The 24,258-nt window shown below is 33.8% G+C and overlaps 1 protein-coding gene across 1 annotated transcript; it reads right to left on the bottom strand.

Annotated features, from left to right (window-relative positions):
* Positions 1-101: 101 nt before the first annotated feature.
* LOC136411958 (uncharacterized) lies at positions 102-24,201 on the bottom strand. Its single transcript, XM_066394762.1, has 13 exons — positions 23,932-24,201; positions 11,031-11,080; positions 4,796-5,034; positions 3,608-4,739; positions 3,280-3,553; positions 2,999-3,231; positions 2,556-2,750; positions 2,261-2,497; positions 1,751-1,889; positions 1,542-1,694; positions 1,195-1,480; positions 649-1,144; positions 102-595 (listed from the first exon to the last, which is right to left on the bottom strand). The coding sequence occupies exons 3-13, from the start codon at positions 5,013-5,015 to the stop codon at positions 409-411; spliced, it is 3,552 nt and encodes a 1,183-aa protein (XP_066250859.1). The 5' UTR covers positions 5,016-5,034; positions 11,031-11,080; positions 23,932-24,201; the 3' UTR covers positions 102-408.
* Between the last annotated feature and the right edge of the window lie 57 nt (positions 24,202-24,258).

The following is a 24,258-nucleotide window of genomic DNA, read 5'->3' on the forward strand; positions in this document are numbered from 1 at the left end:
CTATGATTAAAATAAAAAATGTTGAATTTATTATCAAATTATATTTACCATTGTGAAGCAAACGCGTTGCAATGGCAAAGGAAAATCATCAAATAAAAGTCTTCTGAAGGATAATTTTTAATGCAATTAATAAGTACATAAAAATGAATAATAAAAAACCAAAATATACAGCTGCAGGCCCATATTTACACACTTTAAACCTTTATTAAGATACTTAAATTATTACTAAAATATCTATACAGCCCCTTGGCACTTTACATTCTAATGGCAGTTCTATATGCTAAACCTTGTGCATAATTGAAATATACATAGCACTAAATATGTGTAACTCTATTTTCTCATAGTTATGATGGCTTCAAATAAAAATTCAACTGATGGCGTCAAATTTTTTAACTCTGTACAAGTAAATTATGCTTTACTTGAATTTGAATGGGAGTATTTAAGGTTGTTCGATTCAATGAGTATTGAAGCATCACTCATCATCCTTGCGTTACTTCTGACTAGGAAAAGTAAATGACACTCCTCATACACAGTGAGCTGCACTCGGGTGCATACCAATCCATGCAACACTGTTGCGCGTTGAAGATCCAACCACCTGAAAGTAAAAAGTTTAGATAACATAGCTTTTGCATTATTATCATACCTCACCTCTGCAATGTAAGCTCTCGTTCTCTCACTGAGCTTCCCAAAGAGACATCATTAGGGCCCCAAAGGCTAAACTCAAGTACAGCTTTGACTTGTGTAAGAGACACCGATCTCTCATTGTTCAAAAGTGACTGAATCAATGTAGTGGTTTTTGAGTTGGGCTGAAGAAGAGATATAGCTTTAGCCGCGCACATGCAGAGACTGCCATATTTTTCTTCGGGAGCAGTAAATATAGTCAATTCAGACGGAACAGAGCCTTGAATAATATTTAGCCGGTGATAAGAATCTCTGTCCATTTCCTTTGAAATAGCGAAGCTGCTGAGACTCAATGGTAGCTCTTCAATACCCTGTGCTTGTAGCATCTTCAACGCATTCACCAGCTGAAGCATTACAAAGAAACCATCTTTCCACGAATCTTCTTGGGTCGATTTGCTTTTCAAGAAATCACTGTATGATTGGATACTGTGAATTTGCAGCCAAGGTAGCACAGATATTGTCGCTAAAATGAATCATTAAGATTTCCATATTTGGAGTCAATTAAATACATACCTTGAATCTGTTTCTTGTTGCTGGGACAATACTCGCCAGGGACCAAATCACTGAAATCTGTGACAGAGTTAAAGTTAAAAGGACCTAAGTTTAATGTTTTTGAGGTGCTTATGTCCGCATTAAACATTAATGTTACGTGTTGGGCCCCCCATAAAGCTTGATGGAAAGTCTTGGAACCTATGCTAACAGGGGGTGTGCTGGTCTTTAAGGAAAAGTCTACTAGCCGCAAATTTGAGCACATCTTCAGGCCTCGCAAAGCAGGTTGGATGTATATTGTTTGCTGAATCTGTGTAGAATTTGATTAGTAACAACTCAAGAATATATTAATAGGTGAGGAAATATTTTACATTTTCCAGCACTTGAGCCAACGCCTCATGATTGGCCACTATAACAGCCCCGTAGTTGTCTTCAAGGTTTTTGTGGACGATGCTTCTTCCCTTTCTAGATCGCAGTTTATGTGTACGCCCGTTTTGTATCCAATCGTGGTCATCTTCAGTTACCTACAGGTCAATTATTTCAAGTTCTCTGATAATAAAAGAGAGTGCGAATGAAGTACCTCAGTCTCACTTCCATAAAAACTATAAGGAGCATAAATTTCTGATTCGGTCTCACTTCCACAGTACGTAAGAGACATGCTTCTAGGGATATTACTGTATTTGAAATATTCTCCAGATATGTCGATGGAGCTTTCAGACCTTAAACAAAACCGATTTTGAGGAGATACTTCCCAGTAAGTACAAATTAAAAACTTTTCATAGAAATTTTTCTTCGCCATTATTAAAAAAAATATCATTCACCATTGTCAAGAAAGTAACCTTAATGAAAATAAAAACTATATTTTGGTCTTATTTTTGGCCTCAGATTTCGATTCTGTCAATTAGAAAACCGCATAATCTCCTTTAATTTACTTTAATTTGCCCAGTTACCCAAAATGTCTTAAATTTTCTGAAGCTTCCATTAGATAGACAATGCTACCAGTTGAAATGTAATATCCCCCACCTCCAGTAATTTTATTTATCCCTAAAAATTCTTGGCAATGGTGAATACATTTTTCATAAAATTTTACCTTTTATTAAGTCTTGCATTCTTCGATTTCGGACTGTTTTTACCACTTGAATCGCTGCTAGGACTACTTGACCTATTGCCCGACCCATTAATGTAATCATAAACATTCTCCGAGGTTTTTCTGCCGTTACCAATGGGCTCATAATGGTTCTTCTTGGTTTGCTGCATTTTTTGCTGCTGGGCTTCTCTTTCCCGCATGCTCGCCGTGCGTACTGGTTTATTGGGAACTATAGAAGACCTAAAAACAAACAGAATTATACTAAAAAAATAGCTTTTAGTTATCTCTTCTAACTGACCTCACTTCTCCAATATTGGCATAAACAGTTTCCGGTTTTGCTTTACTGTTGCTAGAATTGGAACTGCTCCTGGATAAGGCTTTTTGTTTGTTCAAGACTTCCGTGCTCTTGGGTGGAGGGGCTGAGCTGAGAGGAGGCTTCCAGTTATCGTAGTTGCGTGGCGGGGGAGGAGGCTTGTTGGCTTTAATACTTGGTCTAATATAAAATTAACAAAATGGAAAATCTATTATATTTTCTTTGAGAAATAGTTTAAATTTGGAATTTTGAGCGTTTATGCCGTATTAGGTACAATTGGAAAATGGGACAGGTTGGGTTCACGTTAAATGATAATATAAGGCTAAAATTGGCATATCACAATTTTTGTTACTTAATTTATATTTATGACAAACGCTAAACATTCCAAACATAAGATTAATGATGGAAATGCATTATAAGACTTTTACCGTTCAGCGACATTGTCTGATTGGTCAGATTTGGCAACAACCTCTACTTTTGAGCCATTTAATTCGCTGGGGTGTACAATAACCAATCGGGGCTTGAGTTTGGGAATGTCTTGATGTTCCTCAAATATGCCAGAATCGCTTGAAAGACGCGGCAAATCTTTGCTCGAGCCCATTCTCAGGAATTTACGCAACGAAAAACGTCCTTTAGGCTTACGTTTCTCGTCTGTGTTTACCTGCACAAAACCATTTTATTTATTGACAAAAAAGGCCTTTTTATTTACCAAGTTGTCGCTGGATATCGACAAACATTTCCTGGGGATTGGAGACGGCACGGAATAGTCACTTTCATTCTTTTCTTGCCCATTAACAACGTACATTTTGGGTGTGCAAGAACTAGCTCTCTCGTTTCTATCACGTTTCTCTTTTTCACGAACTACTGGAGAATCTCCATTAGTCGTAATCACGTGGTTTCTGGTAAATAGAGGCGGACTTGGGTTCTTACTTTCAACAGGAGTTGTTTCTTCAGGCGGCTGAGGTGCTCTCCTTTTTCCGGCTCTATAAATTCACAAATAATAGATATTCATAGTCAAAATTCTAAAAATAACCTACTTAGCATCAGCATCATTATTAGAATCATGTAAGTCTCTATTAGTAAAAGTGGTCATGGGTTGGTTGCTACTATTTGGGTGATTAATAATATTCTGAACTAGAATAGGTTTTCGAATCAGCACTGTAGCAGGCTTTGATGGAATCTTGGGCTTCTCATAAAGGGGTGGGTGATAGTTGGGAGTTGTCACAATTGGATGAAGGAACGATGTCTGATTTTCCATGGTTGGGGGAGGGGTGAGGGGTAAAGCAGGCAATTCTAGGCCTGCTTTAGGATCTTCACGACCATCAGGCTTTCCTGCTTGCTCCCGGCTTTGATTCAAAATTTCCGAGGGATTTTCGCAATTCTGCCTCTCGTTTTTGATAAAGTTTGACGAAGACATGATATTTTTGGCCAATTTTTGACCACCCTCAGACAAACTCATATCATTATTATTGTTCTTATCATTAGATCCATCACTAGTAACCACATTCTTCTTAATATTTTTCGAATTGAGTAGCTCAATTCTTGCAGTGGAAGTCTGATGATAAAGTGCAGGTTTTTCAGTCTTCAAAGCCGGAGTTCTAGTTAAACTAACTTTACGGTCCCCTTTATTGTTAGATAATTCTAGATCTTTCTTGTCATTATTGATTACATTTTCCTTATTGCTGCCATTGAGATTATTAGGTTCCGTCTCTCTTAACGGAGTCTTTCTTCGGCCTAAAATGGAATTATTGCTTTTCTCCAAAGTTTCTGATATTTCATCCAGCAAAGATTTTTCAGTCTTATCGTCGTCATTTACGGCTGTACCTGTCTTGGCATTGGCTCTCTTATTGGAGTAGGCTGTGCTGAATTTCCTGGGAGTGTTATCCTCCCCAAAGGGAGTAACTGTGACCAAAAGAGTTTGTTTCTTTCCTTCAGAGTTAACAACAGGCTTGCCCAACATCAAATGGGCGTAGCTCTTCTTTTCTTCAATCACATCTCCGAGTGAAACAGTGTTAAAATTCGTGTTTTCTTTAGTCAACTTCTGGATTTCCTTAACTTGTTCCTCGTCATCGGTATCAGTTAACAAATCGTCACTGCTAACATCTCCAGGCTCATTTACCACGTCCTCATAATTTTCCTCTTCGGACAGCCAGTCTTCACCTCCATAACCTTTTATACATAATTATAAGAAAGATTGCTTCTTAAAACAGAAGCGGGATACTTACCTATGCATTGCGTTAACTGCTGAGTGAATTCAACATTTAACTTGGGCTTTAATTTCTTGGGATCTCGAATAATGCCGGTTATAGTACTGCAAGAGACTAATGCAACAGTCTTAGGTTTTGCAGGGGCAGAATGTTCATCTTTGGACTTGAAGCAGTTGGAGCAAAGTTCCTTTTTCCAGGCGTTCTGGACGAAATTATGGCAGATGGCTGATGAGGACATGATGAAGGAAATCAGGAAACTGAAACCGAAAATTAAGGTGTCATGGCTTGGTTAGTGTGCTGTGTTGGAGTGAGTAGTGAAATGGAGCGACCAGTTCAATTTCAATTTTCACCATTGTCTCATTTTAATTTTTTAAAATTCTTGACAACGGTAAATGACCCATTTTGTTCATTTATAACGAAGTTTCATACTTAGACTTCTCGTAATTAAATGGTACCACCAGCTCAATTTTCATCTTCCCCCTTTGATCATTCTTGACAATTGTGACTGAGAAAGCAAAAATGACGAACTTCTTGTGAGATATTTTTAGAAAATTACACTAACCATTTGTTTAAAGGTTAAAAATCAGGTATTTCAATGTTAACCTCCTATGGTTGTAATTTAGAAAAAACTTTAAATAAAATTTCCTTTAATTAAGCAGTTTAAAAGGTTCCAAATGACACTATCAATATAAGAAAATCTACAACAGTCCTTTGGTTATTTGGTTAGGGGTATATAGCGTTGAAGTAATACTGGGCAACAAAGTATTAATTTATTTGGTTTTATTCTTGAAATTTCTTTAAACAATTCGAATTTGAAATACATTATAAGCAATGAAAATTTCAAACAAATAATCTTCGGAATTCCTACACATTTAGATGGGGTGAAGCTCTGTTAGTTAAAGACAAGAAAGTGGAGGAGAAAATTTTGAGGAGGTGAGCAATAACGAAGAAACAGAGGTTTCTATCACTATGTATGTCAGCAAAAATGGAGAAACTGATACTCATGCTGAATCCAATAAGCTTAACCCGAGGAATGATCCCAGAAATGAAGACAAATAGAAACAGTCTAAACGACATTTTTTATTATAGTTTACCATAGTTTTGAGAGAGAAAGTTGTGAATTTAATTACATCATAACCACATTAGATGGGTAATTTCCGGAGAGAAATTAAATTAAAACGTTTTTTCTAAATACATAAATGGATACATGAAGCTAAATCATAACAACACCAAGATTCCCCAAGCCGATGGTCTCCGTCCGTATAATGCAGCCAATCTGAAGATTTCCCTATCAATTAAATCCCATAAACATGTAAGCAAGAATCGAACCCTCGAAGAGGATAACACGAAGCCGCAAATAATCTACCATATGTGGGAACGAACCGCGTTGGGTCTGGGAACTGGTAAAAGGTACCTTGCGGGCAATGTGTCAGTGGTGTTAAAAGAGAAACGGTAAAACTTGTATCTCTCCTCTTCATGGAATGAAGGCTCGTAATCGTGCTCGTCCACGCCAAAGAGAGCGGCTTAAGCCATGATTTGTAGCGTCATTTAAAAGGACTTAACGCAACTTTTAGTTAGTTGTGTGGTTTTCATTTATCATCCAAATGTTGCAGACAAACAAATTATTTGCATTATTTAAAGCTTGGGAATTGTCAATGTTGGGGAGGTATATGCAGGGCCGGCCTTAGCCAGTCTGAAGCCCAGGGCGAAATTTTTAATCACCACTCCCCTACTCCCAAGGAAACCGTCGCCCTGTTTCGTCACCTAGCCTCGTCCCTTACATAAGAGCGGTACGGGGAATAGGCAACATACAATACACAGACATTTTAACTAAAGGCTATATCTGTTATGGATGATTGCCAGGACAATTAGTTGCAGTGGCGTTTACTGCGTTTTCATGGAGCATTCACGTTGATCTAAATTCGATGAATGAAGCTTTTACGGCTTTATTACTGCATGCGGTAAAAGTGGAATGAAAACGAAGAAAGCGGATTCCATGGCATGAAATGGAAACAACATAATAATAACCATAATAAAGTGTTCTCATCATTAATTAGCATAGTAAAGGGTGATCGTTAAAAAAACGAAGCCATCAAAAGGCATGTCGGGGATTAATGCATTTGTTAATCAAATATTTGATGGTAAATTGTAAATTGCTTAATCAACGCCCTACGTTTACGGATCACCGCCTGCTGTGAGTTTTTTTTTCACTGATCACCTGTTATGGTCATTGTCACTTTGAGACCAATTCGTAATTCGTCATTGAAACTTTTACTTTCGCATATTTCGAACAACAGTTTGATTCAATGTCGTTTCGTATTCTGGGCTTGCTTTGATGGAATTTCAAAGTATACATCTAAGTAAAGTGCGGAGCGTAAAAAATCTTAAACAAACGCTTGGAAAAACAGGGAACTTTCATAAAATATACTCATAAAATAAAATTAAAATAGGAGAAAAAATTAAGAAAAATATTAAATGTTAACATCTATGAAATTAATTTATGTGTTTGTGCAAAAATTAATTTATTTAATATTCATTTTCCAATTGCAAAAACTTATAAGTTTATTTTCACCTATGAACCACACTCCTCGTGCTCAACAGAAAAACTTTTATAGAAAATTCTCTTTTTCTATTACTAAGGACGTGCTTAAGATGAGAAAAGGTTCGTTCGACGCCTACCCTAGTAATTTGGGTATACAGGGTGATTCGAACAGGTGGTGCCAGACTCGAGAAGGTTATAAAGGACATTAGGGTAGAAAAGTTTTGCATATAAACCCCTAGTGGAAAATTAGCTATTTTGTCTCTGGAGCAATTTTTATCCAAAAATGTAATGTTTTCTCGTTAACACTAGAAGTCATCGATATTTAAGTCATTTTTATCAAAAACACAAAAATAATAAATTTATAATAATGACTCAAAATGGCGACCCCTCATCTCGTTATATAAATTTGTCCGTTAAATCATGGAATCGTGCATCCTTTGTAGCATGTGCGAATCTTGCTACACGAAAAGACAGGTTGCCATTATTCCCCCTAACAGTTCCTCGTCGGTGACTACAGGGGGGTTTTGTAGTTACGGAGTTGATGTAACCCCAAAGGAAAAAATCCAACGAGGTTAAATCGGGACTTCGCTTAGGCCAACTGATAGGTTTTCGATCCATGATCCAGGAAATTGTAGGTTTAGGTAATCTTGCACATGACGGGCAAAACGTGCTGGTGTACCGTAATGATGGAATTATATTCTATGCTGTAGTATGATAGAAACGTTTTAAATAATGTTTTTAATAAATATGACTTAAATTTCGATGTCTTAGTGGCAACGAAAAAACATTACATTTTTTGACAAAAATTGCTCCAACGCTAAAACGGTTTATTTTCGATTAGAAGTTTATATACAAAAATTTTCTGTCCCAATGTCTTCTATAACCTCCTCAAGTTTGGCGCCATCTTTTTGAAACACTTTGCATATAAATTTAGGAATAAGAGTTATATCTAGAGGAAGATTCTAATTTAAAATTCTAAATGCCAGAATTTTTTTGATAACTTATGATATTTAATGATGGTTTGAATTTTGTAATTTTATACAAAATTTTAGTCCGTTTAATAAGCATTATTTGTCCCTAAGGGCCATCCAATTTTGTAGCAATATTTTTGAAAGTTTGTAGATTGTTCTTTTTAAGTTGTGGGTTAGCTAACGTAAACAACCATCTATATCTATTCTTTAGTGTTGTTGTTTTTTCAAATCGCTTAAAACTTCTCAGGAGCGTGTTAGATGAATAATCTACACTCAATCAAAAAAATCATCAGACTTATCATATATTTACCGCACGTATCCCCAGTTTCATCCACACTGAATCAAATAGAATTATTCTCAATTTTCCTTTTAATAAGTTCGATTCGATGAAAATATGTCTTCACGTGTATTTTTTAAGAAAGAAACTAAACGTGTTATTTTTATTTTGTAAGTGGAATATTGCAAGAAACCATTACATTACACAAATCATAATAAAATCTTCTTTGTTCAATTTGCGTATATCAGCCAGTTATTGATTCAAACAAAGTTTGTTGTTAGTGTGTTTCACTTTCCATTGTCTTAAGAAATTCATACAAAAAGACAAAATTGATGAAGGTTGTCGAAAATCGAAAAGTCAGATTTCAAGTATGACATTGCTACGTTGTAGAAGTAATTTTAATGATGAAGTGTTGACTATTTTGAATTACCTCGTAGAATAAATTGAGAAAAAAATAAAAACATTTTTCAAGAAGTTCAGTTTTTTTTCGAATATCTCGGAAAGTCATCGGAATTTTTTAGATTTTAAAACTTCATTTTTTTAAATTTCAATTAACGTAGTTTTACCCTAATTTAATTAACCTCGTATCTTTTATGCTTACTAAAATCCCCACGGTTGAATTCTAGAAACGGACACCCTATACATCAATGCTTTACATATAAGTACATTGATCTTGGCAAAAAAATAATTCACAAAACTTCCCCATACACACAATAATTAAGTGTCTACACTATCATCAAACTATCTTTATATTGACAAAGGGGCTAATTATGATTAACTACGAGAGAATAAAGTGAATGGGGTGTGATTCATTGATACCCTTCCCTTTTTACGGTTAAATAAAAAAGAGGCAGGCGAAGTTGTGAATGGTATACATCATCCCTTGACCTGTATCGAAAGCCACAGATGTTCAGATTCAAAGTACCATCATAGACCTCGATAAAGTTCAAACATCTCGGGTTCAGGGTACGGTAACCCTCAGTTAAGGCCGGTTCCGAGAAATACATTCAACGTCCGCTGGGTCATTACGACCGTCTGGTTGCTTAGTTTAGTAGATGCTGCGTGGTCTGAAAAATGTTCAGTCACCTTTCCTTATTCAGAAGAAAGTAGAAATCAGCATCAAACCCGAAGTAACTTAAGGTTCCTGATCAAGTTGGATAACCTGACTCATTCAGATTTTCTCACACTAATTATATGGAAAATCAAGGTTTAATAAAAAAGTATCAGAAGTTACTGACCTTAAGCGGAGATGTAATCCATTATTTAGGAACTTCGTACATTACTCTAAGGCACAACCACTTCCAATAATTAATTAACCAACACTTTAGAGAGGCGGTGTTATCATGGTTTAATATTTGCTAAGATATTGAGACTTCAATGCCCGGAATCGACCATAAATGGCAGCAATTACTTACTTGAAATAAAAGTGACTAAGTATTGTAGAGATTTGAAATATAACATGGAAAGTGCAAATCGAAGGATTTATGACCCGGTTTAACCCAGGAATATATGTCTGATTAAGTTCGGGTCAGAGATTATGGATTCAATGGGAATTATGTGGAAATCTTTTTTTGACTTGTTGAAATAAAAATTAACTTTCAAAGGCATCTAATAAAAAGGCAAATTGGGTTATTTTCGCAGGATAGATTGAGAGCGGGGTAAACACAGTCAACGTAAAAGTAAGCAAATCGAAATCCATTTTAGAATAAATTTATAGTAACTCATGACAAATATATGGTTCTTTGCTTGCTCAGCAGGAACAGTTATTCCGAGAAAACCGGTAGAATCATCCAATATTATTTCCTATTGCATAAAATTGCCATTTTTGATATCAAGCTTTGAAAAGACGGAATACCTTGCCATTTACATAGCCCTCAACAATGACTAACGCGAAAAGTTGACCATTTTGCAACTATTGTTATAATTCAGTTTCTGGTCTGATGATGATAAAATCAAAATTACTGTAATATACTCAATAAACCATTGATTTAGCACCTCTAATAATATTACTATTTTTGACCGACTAGACAGAGATCAACTATTAACAAACTTTTAGAATCAATGCAAGACACTGACTTTGACAGGTTTTCAAAATATAAAATTCGAATCTGAAAAATCAGGACTTCTAACCGATTTCCTCCAAAACGCAGTGTCATACTGAAAATTTTTAAAAATTGGAAAAAATATCGGAATGTATGGGCGACGTTCGATTAGTAAGTTTTTCGTATTTTAATTTAATCTTTGAAAACAGAGAATTTAGAGCTTATATTTTCATAATACTAAACGGTTTTGAAAGGGGTAAAAACAAGATTGCCTTATCATTTATGTAGCCATAAGTAATTACTAAAAAGTCGTTTTCCTTACAACTCTCATTGCAAATAAGTTTCTGGTCTGATTATGATAAAATCAAAATTATTCTAATGTACACGGTGAAGCATTGATTTAGTATTCACTATAACTCACCTATTATTACTTTTAGATAATCTTTAGTTTTGGGTCATGGTTGAGATAATCTGGAACAAGAAAAATTACTTAATTACTAGCGATATAACAAAAACTCCGTCTAAATATATAATAATATTGTCCATTATGTAACTTATGAATCTTATAAATAGAGCAGAAGAAGAGCACATCAACCGATAAATTAAAATTTCACATAACGCATAAAATTCTTTTTTAATAAATTATATTAAATTGTTACTCGTCATGGAATGTATTTTATACAGGGTGTTTCATAACAATACGTCAAAAATTCAGGCGGTGAATCTTTGGATGATTAAAAAAAAATGTATATCAATATAAATCCGTTATCATCTCTTTCTTTCTAAAATACAGGATGATGAAAACTTTTTTCCTAGTAAGTTCAATCCGACATGAACTATTTTTATGAAAATTGGGGAGCGTAAAATAAGTGTAGAGATACGTCTTTTAAGGGGAAAAGAAGGTATTTAATTTGGCCAGTGGCGTCCCCATTGATGTGGCCCTGAACATTTTAATTGAAAAATATGATACGCCACTGATAAAAAAAAATGAAACCTCTATATTTCTTTGAAAAATAAGTTATCTTAAATATTTTTCGTAACGTTAATGATTTTTATGGAAAAAATATAATTTTTTTTAACTAGTATTAAAACTACAAGATTAAATTAGGTACATTACGTTGCTTATAAAAAACAATTAAATAAGATGTTGAGAATGCCCTCCACCTGCAATAATGCATACCTCGGCCTTTTTTTTTGCATATTAACACGCGCTCTGAAAAATCCCTGCTGTATTTTTTATTGTGCTAAGCAAATTAATAATGCGATTTGCTGCTTTTTATTTTTTTCCACGAAAACAATTAACGTTATGAAAAATATTCAATAGATCCTTTTTTTCACAGGAATATGGAGCATTCAGAAAATTATTTTTATCAAAAAAAATCAGTGGCGTATCTTATTTTTCATTTAAAATATGCAGGGCCACATCAATGGGGACGCCACTGGTGAAATTGAAAACATTGTTTTCCCTTTAAAAGATGTCTCTCTACACTTATTTTACATTTCCCAATTTTCATAAAAATGTCATTGCCAGAAAGGACTTATTAGGAAAAAATTAATTAATTTTTTTTATCACTCTGTATTTTAGACAGGAAGGGCAACAGACCCCTGTTCATGTAATTTTTTAAATTAAAACCATTCAGAAATTTTCCCCATAAATGTTTATCATATTGTTTTGAAACATTCTATATATTTCATTATTTTATATTTTTTCAGTAATAGAAAAAATATTTTTTATTTCGTGCTTGTTGTATAATATACTAGTAATTATGACTTCATCACACACACGATTCCTGAGAAAAGTAGGAAATTGCAGATACAAGGAATGCGTTCTTTGCGGGAATTCATCCGTAAAATATGTGTTAATAAACACATTGCAGATTTCGACATGTGAAAATGGACATGAGTCTTGATTTCCTTTTAGTCCATTAATCGATTAATAATATCTTTCCTTTTACACGGATTTCAAGACCGGTTAGACGAAAATAAAGCGAGAAAGTAGAAAGAAAATGGCAAAACTCGTTTTGGTCAGGTGAATTTAAGTAGCACCAGTTGCCCCTCTGGCACTAACTTTCATACCAAATAAACAATAATGTATATATATCCTTGACCTCAGTTCTTTATAGCGTATACTTAAATATGGCTAAACCGGGTGATTATTATTATCTATCTTTTTATTGGTTTTGCATCTGTTGTCTTTGACAGGCAAGCCAGAAGGTACGTGGCTAAATTTATGGTCTGTTGGCGGAATTAACAGTAATTTTGAATAATGTGATGTGTGATTGCTTTATGGTTGGTTGGATCGTGAAGAAAAAAAACATTGTGGAAATGTGGTTTTAGGAGTGACACTTTGATTAAAATGCTTCTACTAGCAAAATTCTGCAGTGACGAGCAAGAAGTTCTAAAATTCCGTTCTACATAAATACTTTGTATATTTATGTATATATCGGGTGTATTCTTAAAAACTTGCCATTCCCCAAATTTCTAGAAGTACAAATTAAAGATAAAAATTAAACACCGCGATCTTAGAACGACAATGTCGCGGGGGTAGCAACCCCTTGGTTTTTTTAAATTGGGAACATGGGACAAGTGACACATCGTTTTAAAGACCTTCAAATTTTTTAACCAACTATACCAAAATTTTGGATTTTTCATTCAAATTTTATTGAAAAAATAGTCATTTCATAAAATTATCAAAAGAAGAACGCACAAGAATGGATGGAAGAAAGATGGATGGAGATTTATTACATTTCCAACAAGATGGTGCTTCTCCACATTAAGTTTTATTGATTCGACAGTTTCTTTACAATAATTTTCCTGATAGATGGATTGGCAGAAGACGTATGTACCATCAAGTGGCTAACTAGATCTTCAGATCTTACAACTCTCGACTTTTTCCTTCGGGGATACCTTAAAAGCATGATTTGCACGACTCTTGTACAGGATCTTCAAGTAGTGCATTGAAGAATTGTAGAAGCTTGTCACAACATTTGACAACAGATGGTTAAAGAAGTGCGACGAGAATTTGAAGACCGTTTGTATTATTGGATGGAGAATAATGGAATGCATTTCGAACATCTCTTGAAAAATTTAAAATTACGAAAAAATTTCAATAAAACAAGAACAAACTTTTGACACGGTTGTTTCGAGAATTTGAAGACCTTTAAAATGATATATCACTTGACCCATGTTTCCTATTAAAGAAAAACGAAGGGGTTGTCATTCGTGCAATATTGTCCATTGGGTGTGTTAACTTTTTTCATTCCTCCTCCTCCCCCTCTATTCTAACATGTCTTAGCATTTTTATTTTTAGTTTGCATATCTAGAAATCTTGGGGATGGCAAGTTTTTAAAAGTACCCGGTAAATAATCCCGGAATGTATAAAATTCTATTATTATATATGGTACACTCATGTACTATGTGTATATTAGTATATATAGTACACTCTCCCTGATATTTGAATAGAGAACTATGTGCTATGTATATGGCATATGGTGTCAACAAATCATCAATTAACCACCAGTACGCAGTGCACCATACACTGATGGTTGAACCACCTGAAGGATTCGCGTTCCGGCCTAGTTCAAATAAACCAAACTGACCACTGCTTATAAACATAATAGCAAATTTATCAACCACACTCCTAGTAGGTTTTGAATCCTATTTCTACTAGACATTTTGCTAATAAAGTGCAGTGTTTCGAAATAATTAAAATTCTTGATAAGGCAATTATTTCGTTATTGAGGCAATATGTGTCCCTTAGGGGGATATGGGGGGGATATGCTTCTTGACTACAATAATAATTTACAACAAAATAATAAACATTTTCCATGCAAATATATTATAATAAATATTATTGTGTCATTACGATTTCTTCCATTGCTTGCCATATTTGGGTTACATGAATATCATTTGAGTCATTCAATTGATGAGTAGACTGGAGTCTTGCATAAATTTAATTAATCACTAAGAATGTTTAAAGAGCAATATACACTTCCACAGTTTGAATTAGTATTTAGGCATTTATATGGCGTTTACAGTAACTTTACGTACGGTTTATGAATTAAGTTTACGAGCGGGCAAATGCTGCGAAATGTAAATAGCTTTTCCACTAACTATCAACTGTTGGAAACTTATGATCGCTATAGAATTTACAGCATAACTGCATAATGAAATTATTTGCATGGTATTGACACAGTTTTGACCAGAATAAATTTGGTCGGACCAAGAACAAGCTGTGGTCATTTCAGTCGATTGCTTGCGTGTTATTGCCCAACTTGTTATTTGCATGGTATCTATCACCTGTATAGAAACTCTTGCGACTGCGGTAGTTGAATATTTTCTTATCTTATAAACATCTATCTAGAAACAATAATATGTCACCATGGCGATGCAATTCTCACTAATACCACGATTTCTATTTTATTTTATAAATGTTAAGTAGTGGCTGTTACTTACATGAGAGAGAAGAAAATATGCCATTAGAAATTTTTTAACCCACAATTAGTCTTTGAAAGCTGAGAATTTTAAGTCAAAGCCAGAATCGCACTCAATGAATTTTTATTAAGGTTAAGACCTTAAGAGGAGGTAAGGTTCCACCGTTTACCTGCCTTAGGTAAGTTTTTAAAATGGCAGCCACTTGAGAAAAAAATATTATAGTCCCAGTATCAACAGGCGGCACTGACATTATTCGGTTTAAAAAATCCAAAATTAGCTTCTCAATGCAAGGCATTTCGGACCCATTTTCTCAATAAACAGTGTCGTTCTGAGTCAATTTTTGAAATTGGCACAAAAACCAATAAATCAATTTCAAAGAATCGTAAACGCCCGTAGAATCTATGGACGTCCTTGATCTCAACCCGTTTTTAAAATCCAAAAATTAGGCTCTTAAAGGTGAGAATTTCAAATTTATTTTATATTTAATTCTTTATTTCTCAAAGTCGAGACGTCACTGATCTTAATTAGTTTTTACTATCCAAATTTATCCATGTAACAACTCAAAAGTGTTTTATGGTCATGATGATATCAAAAAAGGCAAGGTCACAGTCTTGCAGCGAACAACAGTATAATGGCACACAATGTGTACCACTTCTGCCTATGTAGATGGAATAGATTGAGAAGTAACTGTTACTGAATTCCATCACAAAAAGCTACTTATGTATTCTTGGAGAGTAAATATAACCAGGTAACTTAAGTATACCGCACATGCAGTCACCTTATTGTCGGTAATTTAGTGATTAATGTTTCTTCTCATACCCTTAATTTACATGCTCTAAAAATATTCTACAAAATGGGGTTCTAAATCCTTGGAACAGACTCTCAAATTTCTTGATACACAATCCCATCATCATGAACAAACATAATAACAGGTATTTATCGGTGTTAAGCAATTATTTTTTTCCAGGGAATATAAGCATTATTGTTGGAGTTAAATTGGATGGAACCGTGTTGGAGGACGTCGCTTATTGTTGAATAGGAGATTTATTTCCTGCGATAAATAGTTTAAATTTGAAATTTTTTAGTATTTGTGCAGAAATAGGAAGCCAAAACCAAAACTGTCGAAACAATTGCTTCCACCCGGCAGAAATTCATAGGAAACTTCAAATTAGAACTCATTAAAGCCGTCAGTACTCCTTATTTTTCTCATTAAGTTGCACAAATTAAATCTTTATTTTTCTAGCGTAAAACAACTTACTAGAAAATCTGTGAATTTTACTGAAGCTTAGTATCGAAACTAAAAATGTCATCAAATATGTTACTGCTACTAATTATGCTCAATTTCAGTGCCGAATTGTTCGGTTATACAGGGTCCCAAAAAAAAGAAACCAATAAAAAATAAGAGGCCCGTAAGTGTAAAAAAGTGTAAGCGGTATGAAATTGGATTCCTATTTCTCCAAGCTTTAAAATATATGGGATGTTAAAGTTAAATTTCAATTATTTTTTTCTTAATAGCTACTACAGCTTTGAGATATAAATTGAAATTTACAGAATGTATAGACTTCTCAATTTCTTCCTAAATTTACAATGTGATATTTTTTCTCGGATTAGATTTTCTTTTTCTATACCAAATTTCATTCATATTATGTCAATAGCCATTTATTTGTCAATGTTTGAATCTATTGAAAAATATAACTGAAATGAACTTAAACACCTTGTATATCATTAAGCTTAGACAAATAAGAGTCTAATTTACTAGCCACAAATTTTTTTATGCTCAAAGACTTTGTGGTTAGTAGATTAGCCCCCGTTCTTCGCAACATCCTGTATATGTCCGCCACTAAGCACCATGCACGATTTCATATATTATGACCAATGTCAATATAAATAATTACAACGAAACATTTTTTAGTATGCGAAGTAGTTAAGGATCAATATAAATTGGGTCTATAACGGTTGTAACACTTTGCAAGCAAAACATCAGATGTTTGAAGACGAATGTTTAAGTTACATGTATACAGAATGCCCCAGATGTATGTGACAGCAATTATCTCAAAACTTCATAGAAATAAGAAAATGTTTTAAATCACAAAGTTATAAGATCGAGGTAGTTATAAGATATGGGCTAGATATAATTTGGAATATACGGGGTGGCTCAAAAAAGTGCATTGGGATTAAAATCTTTTAATTTAAACGGGACCGTGTATAGGTATGCCTTCACACTTTTGAATTTATCTTTACATTCTAATCTAAGAAAATATCGATGTTTTAAATATGAAATTTGTTTACTTTCGACAATTGTAACTTCCCAATGGCTTGAGTTACAGCAAAATCATCTTTATGTTTCTACGTTCTCATATTTTTTCAAAACGAATGGAATACCATATTTTTTAATATATAGAGTATTAATATTCTGAAAGCCGCTTGAGATAGGTATAGAAATTATGAAGCTGAAGTAATAAAAAAAAGATTAAGCAGAGAGTCCCATTTAATGTATCGGAGTTGCTACCACCTTTTTATATAACCGGTAAAGTCGCATGGCTGAAAATATTTTATGTAGACAGAGCAAGACCGATTACCCATATTTGCAAAATTTCAGAAAAATCATATGGTTCGTGCTATGTAAACATTTATTCTAGCATTTATCGTGAATCACCTTGTATATACTTGAAGAGTACCAATCCCACGTAAAAGGAATAAATACTAAACTTGAATTATTTCCCGCAGAAAATAAATATTCTATTCAATTAATATGTGTGATACTTATTTTACTTTCGAAGCTGGTTTGCATGTTTTCCATACAAAGAAGTGAACACTGATCTAAAGACAGACTCCAGTATAAGGGGTCATGTCTTACATAAACAATTTTTATGTATTAAACGATGCAGATTAACTGGATTATTGGAATTTACAATAACCGTTACGCAATCACCGATTAAAAAAAAACTAGTCTAATCAATTTAAATTCACTTGTCTCTCAACCTCTCAACCTTGACGGTTATTACCATTCTTTTCCTTACACATTGTACATATAAAGGTCAAAATACAACATTTATGCATATATTAAGCATTTTTAGATTTGTTGAAACGTGTCGAAGTTACGTAACAAAATTGCCACTAATATTTTAATTTAATCTGGTTATTTTCTAAACAGAATTATATGCTTGTTTTTCAGGTATACAAGTTGGAACAAGATTTCTCGGATTTGTAATCAGACACTGAGGATAAAAGGGGTATATAATCCTTTTACATCCTGGACGAACATTAAACAATTTTTTATAGTTTCCGGGAAAGGGGTTGATCTCAACATCTGAAGAGATAATAAAACCTTTAATTCATCTGGGAAGGTTTAAGACCAAGAAACGCCGGATGATTAGTTAAGGACACTGATTTTCATTCAATTAGTACTGACATTGACTCTCTTGATTATTGTATCAAAAAATCACTTTCGTCGCAAGTTTAAAACTCATTATTATAGGTTGTAAATTAACGGTTCCGCCCAGATTAACATTGCAATTAGCGCTTGCTTTCAATATTAATAACTCTAAATCAACAAAATGGGAAGTTATTGCCTATTAACGAAACGTGGCCTGCTTTTTAAATTTAAAGTTTTAATTAATTAAAAAAAACATTGCCCTAGATGTATGTAAAAACCTGGTGCAATTAAGAATTTCTCTTCTTCGTAGCAAGTAAACCCAGGAGTTTTACTTGTTAAAAACCTATTATACAGGTGTAACATATCATCATTGAGATATTTCGGGGGGCGATAGTACTCTACAAAATAATAAAAGAATGCTAATAGATTCATAGTCAAAAACGCACCATTTTCGATATACAGGGTAGCCAAATTTCATATTATTTCTCATATTTTGCGTTTTTCTCACGTATGCCTTGAGTTCAAATTTTGAAAATGAAAAATTTTTTAAATCAAAACAAAATGATTAAAATGGCTAAAATTCAGTCGTGGCATCTTAGAGACCAGAATATGTACACAGGATTTTGTTAATTCGCATCAATAGATATTTTTGCAAATTCTACGAAAACGGTGGAGAATACAAAAATATTACAAGAGTCCAAAAAGCTAAAAAATTAAAGAAGAAAGTTAAATTTAGTGTCAGAATTTATACAAGGTGTTCCGAAAAAGGATACAAAGCGTAAAATAGTATATGACCCAAGAAAACATAACACCCTATATATGACTACCAACGATTTTGACATTTTATTGAAGAGAGTCTTAAATAAAATAGGTGTACGAAATTTCAAAAATTTAACCCAAAGCATATGTGAGAAAAATGCAAAATACGAGAAAAAATGTGAAACTGTCACGCTATATATTGAAAATGGTGCTTTTTGTCCATGGGCCTATCAGCATTTTTTAATTATTTTGCAGAGTGATATAGGTCCCTACCAATATTTCCATGACGATATGTTACACCCTGTATATTTATCATTTTAATGGATAAATATACCATCAGGGGCAGCATTAACATATATTATGCATTAATCACCATTCAGAATCCCTAGAACATTGTGTTGAATCCCACATTGGCGCCTCACAACCAGCTAATCCCACGTGAACAGGATCAGGAAAGAAAAGAATCAATGAACATGAATGAATAATGGCTGTGTATATGCGGTTATATCCATCAAGGAATTTTTCTCCAATCTTGAAGATAGCCAAACTCTTTCTATTCCCAGCCTTATTGCTAGTTAAGCCAATTTTTCTCTAGTGTTAATTTTAAAATAAACAGGCAATAAACCGGGTATTTCAATGGACCTTATGGGTGAACGAACCACTACAAAGCAACTTGACCAGTGGTGGAGAAACACAACACTCTTACCTACATCTATGAATTCACCTTAATTTATTTGCCGACTTGTTCCATATAGTGCTATGTTTAATAAATAAAGAAGTTCTTAGGATGTTGAATAATGAGAATTCCAATGTTAAATTGAAAACATGCACATTCCCCGCCTATGCACCTCAGTGCTATTTGCATTTAGCCGTGATATTTTGAGAACTACTATCGACTGCCTGAGCTTGATGGCCGTCTGCATGGTCTCTTAAGTTTAAAATTAGGCACAGGAAGTGACTTTTCTTTCTTCCCCACTTTAAAATTCGTCTTGAATCATTAGATTTAGTAGATCTTATTTTTAAACTAAAACAGTAGAAGTTACGTGCAAAGGGAAGACTAGAAAATCAGTTTTTTCCTTAACATTTCGTGCCTCTCTATAACTGAAAATATGCGTCTCATAAAATATTATACCAAGAATGTGGAAAAACATTGAAAAATGTATCCAAAATGGCGTCTCAATTAATCATACATATATTCTTTTAATAATTTATCTTTTTAAGTTTTCACATAAAAAATGTGAACTAGCGCTCCTATAACCATTGGGTTTGAGCTCCTATTCTTCCACCTTGCTGTTAAGTATTGTTAGAAGAGTTTGTATGGTTTGCTAAGTAGCGTCTTTAGCTGTCTTATAGTATACACTAACGTCTACTTGCTAACCTCTGAAGCCATATGGACTACGAATTTCCACGGATACATAGTCAACGTTAACAAATTACTACTTACCTCAAGCCCAGACAAAACGAAATTGAATCATTGAATTTCGTTTCAAATGAATCAAGAAATTCCCATTGATTTCTTAATATTCATTTTCTTAAATTTTTGGAAATGACGGCGCAAACACCAGTAAGGGTTGTTATTGTTACCGCTTGTCAAGAAGGCTTTAGAAACAAAACAATAATGCTTCAATTGTTAGTATTAATAGCGTCTCCGAGTTCCTCTCGTTTCGCTCACGAAAAATATCAAATTTCAAGTTAAAATGTGGACGAAATTTGAAAAAAGTTGTTCAGAGTTAAGAGTTGATTTCATAGAAAAGCAGTGAGTGTTTGCAAGAGATTATACCCAGCTGAAAACAGGTAAAAATCCTTCTTTTAAAATTCGATTAGTTTGATAATATCGGAGAGAATATCGTGTCGTTTACGTTCGAGTGTCCGAAATTGCACGATGACTGAGCAACAAACCTAGATGGAGCTCAGATCGAATTTAAATAAAACTTTCTGTTACAATACAGTAGAAATTACTAAAAGGTGAATGTTATTGTCAGTTGATTCAGGTTAGTTCAAATTTGCACAATTACTAAGGGTCAAGACTTACGGCTAAAGGGTTATTAAAATTTTAAACAATTCGATAAAACCCAGATATTTTATTTACCCAGATTAATGAAAAAGTCAAAATATTATAATATATGTATATAATATTAATATATACATAATATCTGACTTGGCGGTATTATACATATAATATAATATAATATAATATAATACGTATAACATTACTGGATTAACGAAATACACGTCAACGTGACAATTCGGCCAAAAGAGAGTTTGCAAGTTTTGCTAAGTTTTTAATTACTAAAACCGAGAGCTAACACACGTAGACATACTACGGCTAAGGGACAATTGTCAGCTAATTTACTGTCGATATCTTTAAAGCGTAACAGTTAGATGAATAGCGAGATTGATCTTCTAAGAGAATGCTGTGCAATTTCACCTTCACCACAGTAATCCCTACTAGTGTTAGAGGGCTATTCCCCCCTCAAAAAAAAAAAAAAAATTGGCAATCAGGCTCAGACGTATTGAATACATATAATCTTCATTGTTAGCTTTAAACCATGTTATCCCAATACTTTTTATTGCTTGTCTATCATCACACTTGAAACAACATACATAAACAAGGTGTAACATTTCACGGATATTATACGTGCTTCCATAGAATAAACATGACATTCTCACGCTTATATCAAGGGAAATAGCTTCAAATATTTCAAGAATAATTTGCTGCGTTTTAACTTTTGAAGAAAACATTATATATTCACAATAATAGTTCTTGCTATTGCTATTATGTATAAAACATCAGTCAACGCCACTTTAACTGCTCTATCTAGCATACAAAATATCAAGTTGACCCCCCCCCCCTCTCATTATGCAACAACGTTCTTATAAGCGATCTCTATACTGATTTCGGGTTCACTTACATTGCCCAGCCCATGTAATTAATTAGGTAATTCCTGTATGGAAACGGAAGTTTTAAATCGTCTTTGTCAATATGTAGTCGTTATCGGCCTTAGAAGAACGATTGAGGTGGGTTGAAATTATCTTTGGTATGGGATCTTTTATTGCATCAAGGCTTTAAGAACCTGATGAATAAATCGATGTGTAAGGTGTGGGCAAAAGACATATCCCTTTTGTTTATTCATTTCCCATAACAATTAAGCTACCAAGAAGTTATCTCTACTTCTGTCGGCATCTATGAGTATAAAAATGGCATATACATGAAATTTTATCACTGACAAAAGCAGTAAAAAAGGTTATAAAATTAGCCGTCCAATAAAAATTTTATATGTTACTTTATACGGGTAACTCCTGGTGTAATTTGGAAGAACCATTAAGTGAAAAAGAGTTACAAAAACTATTGACAATTCCATTAAATCAATTAAATGTTTCATATGGATGCAACAGAAAAAACCATGAAATTAACCATGGATTAACTTCCTAGTAATAATTCTTATTGGTACAACTCAAGAGAAATTTTGGTCAACCATGCCCTGTTTATGTTAATGGGTTTTTACACCTGAGCATTTCTAATTGCCAACGTCAGTAGCTTTATCATTATTATTCATCAGCCATCTCCTTTTAATTCTATTATGGTCAGATTTGATCGAAAATTATTGGTATGCAGGAAAACAGGATTTTCTCACTCAGATGATTCGCATGAACTATCTTGCAGATATTACCAACACCTTGTTACCACAATACCGATTACATTTAAGTAGTTATCATATTTGTTAATAACCATCAGTTATAGCACCGGCATAATTTTGATTACAAAACGAAGGTTGCATGCAAAGGAAGCGCCATATTTCTTTACATCCGAATGATTTCTATAGTATGAAACAATGTAGAATTGCAGGAGGGGTGTTGTTTCTACAAAAAAATGTCTATATTTATCTTACGCAACCGCTTTAAAAGTTTCGTTTGTCGCAAATAACTTTATTGTTACCAATAAACGACTTATTTATTATTGAAAGAAAAACCCAATAACGCTTACATAACGACCTACAAATGCGCTATTTGTGTCATTATTCAAATTACTATAAATTGCTGATAAGAATTTCTTTAGTGCCGTGATATATAGGATGATTTTTGAAAGGAATTGAAGAAGTGAGAAGTATAATATCTGATGTCCTCACTTAAATTGGCCAAAGTGGTGCTCTACTGAGCAAGTAAGTAAAAGTTATAATTTGCAATAAATAAAGTGTTATGGTATATATAATATTGAGCTTAAATGGAAACGGTATGTGGTTTTGCAGTGCAGCATATTTGTGCTGCTAAATGTGGTACCATGGTGGCCTTGCTTTCTCGTTTTGTTGTTAATAAAGGTATTCGCGTTTCAGTTTAATCTGTTCCCTTATAAATCAATTATTTTATTGTTGTTTTTATAAGCGTAATTCCTAATTATAAAGCAGGAATATTTATGAACTAAAAGAATTACATGTAGGTGCCAAAAAGATTTTAAAAATGTTATTCTTATTTAAGTCTGTTATGAGAATAAAAAAAAAAAGAAAATTGCAAATTACGTGAATTTTTTCAGATGCATCTGAAGAGTATCTGAACTTGAATTAATGATACTACCTACAAAAAATATATTATAGATAGACACTATAGAAAAACTTGCATCCCAAACTCACCAATATGTATCACAGATTCAATTTCGACTTAAGTTTGCAGTTTACATACACCTTCATAGAACTCAAATCTGCACCCAATTTCATAGAGCGAAAAAATTAAAATCTGTGCTTGATTGAATAGCACTTACCTCCGGTTTCTTCTGATTTATTTGATGTACCATTAACTTCAAATTAATCCCAAAATCACTTCTTTGCTCCCGATTTAATGTAACTCGACCACGAGAAAACGACACAATCTGTATCTCTGCAACCGTATACCGAGCGAAGTTTATTTCGTCTGCACGAATATGACCGTCGAAAATGCCTGCGGCCTTTTCCTACCTAAATCGGCCCTCCTCCTTCCACTCGAAAGCTACATGTCACAGTCTTTTTTTCTCTCGTTAGCGGTACCGTACCCCTTTGTTGGGCGAGCGGTACCACGCCGTATGGCTATCGATTGAGCGGAACACCGAGGA

This window comes from Euwallacea similis, chromosome 11 (assembly GCF_039881205.1).
Source record: "Euwallacea similis isolate ESF13 chromosome 11, ESF131.1, whole genome shotgun sequence".
NCBI lineage: Eukaryota > Metazoa > Arthropoda > Insecta > Coleoptera > Curculionidae > Euwallacea > Euwallacea similis.

Coding starts and splice junctions, on each gene's coding strand:
- LOC136411958 (XM_066394762.1), bottom strand. CDS start 5,015: ATGTCCTCATCAGCCATCTGCCATAATTTCGTCCAGAACGCCTGGAAA. Junction 2,498..2,555: donor GCCAATATTGGAGAAGTGAG/GTCAGTTAGAAG, acceptor GTTTGTTTTTAG/GTCTTCTATAGTTCCCAATA. Junction 596..648: donor CGAGAGCTTACATTGCAGAG/GTGAGGTATGAT, acceptor TTTTACTTTCAG/GTGGTTGGATCTTCAACGCG.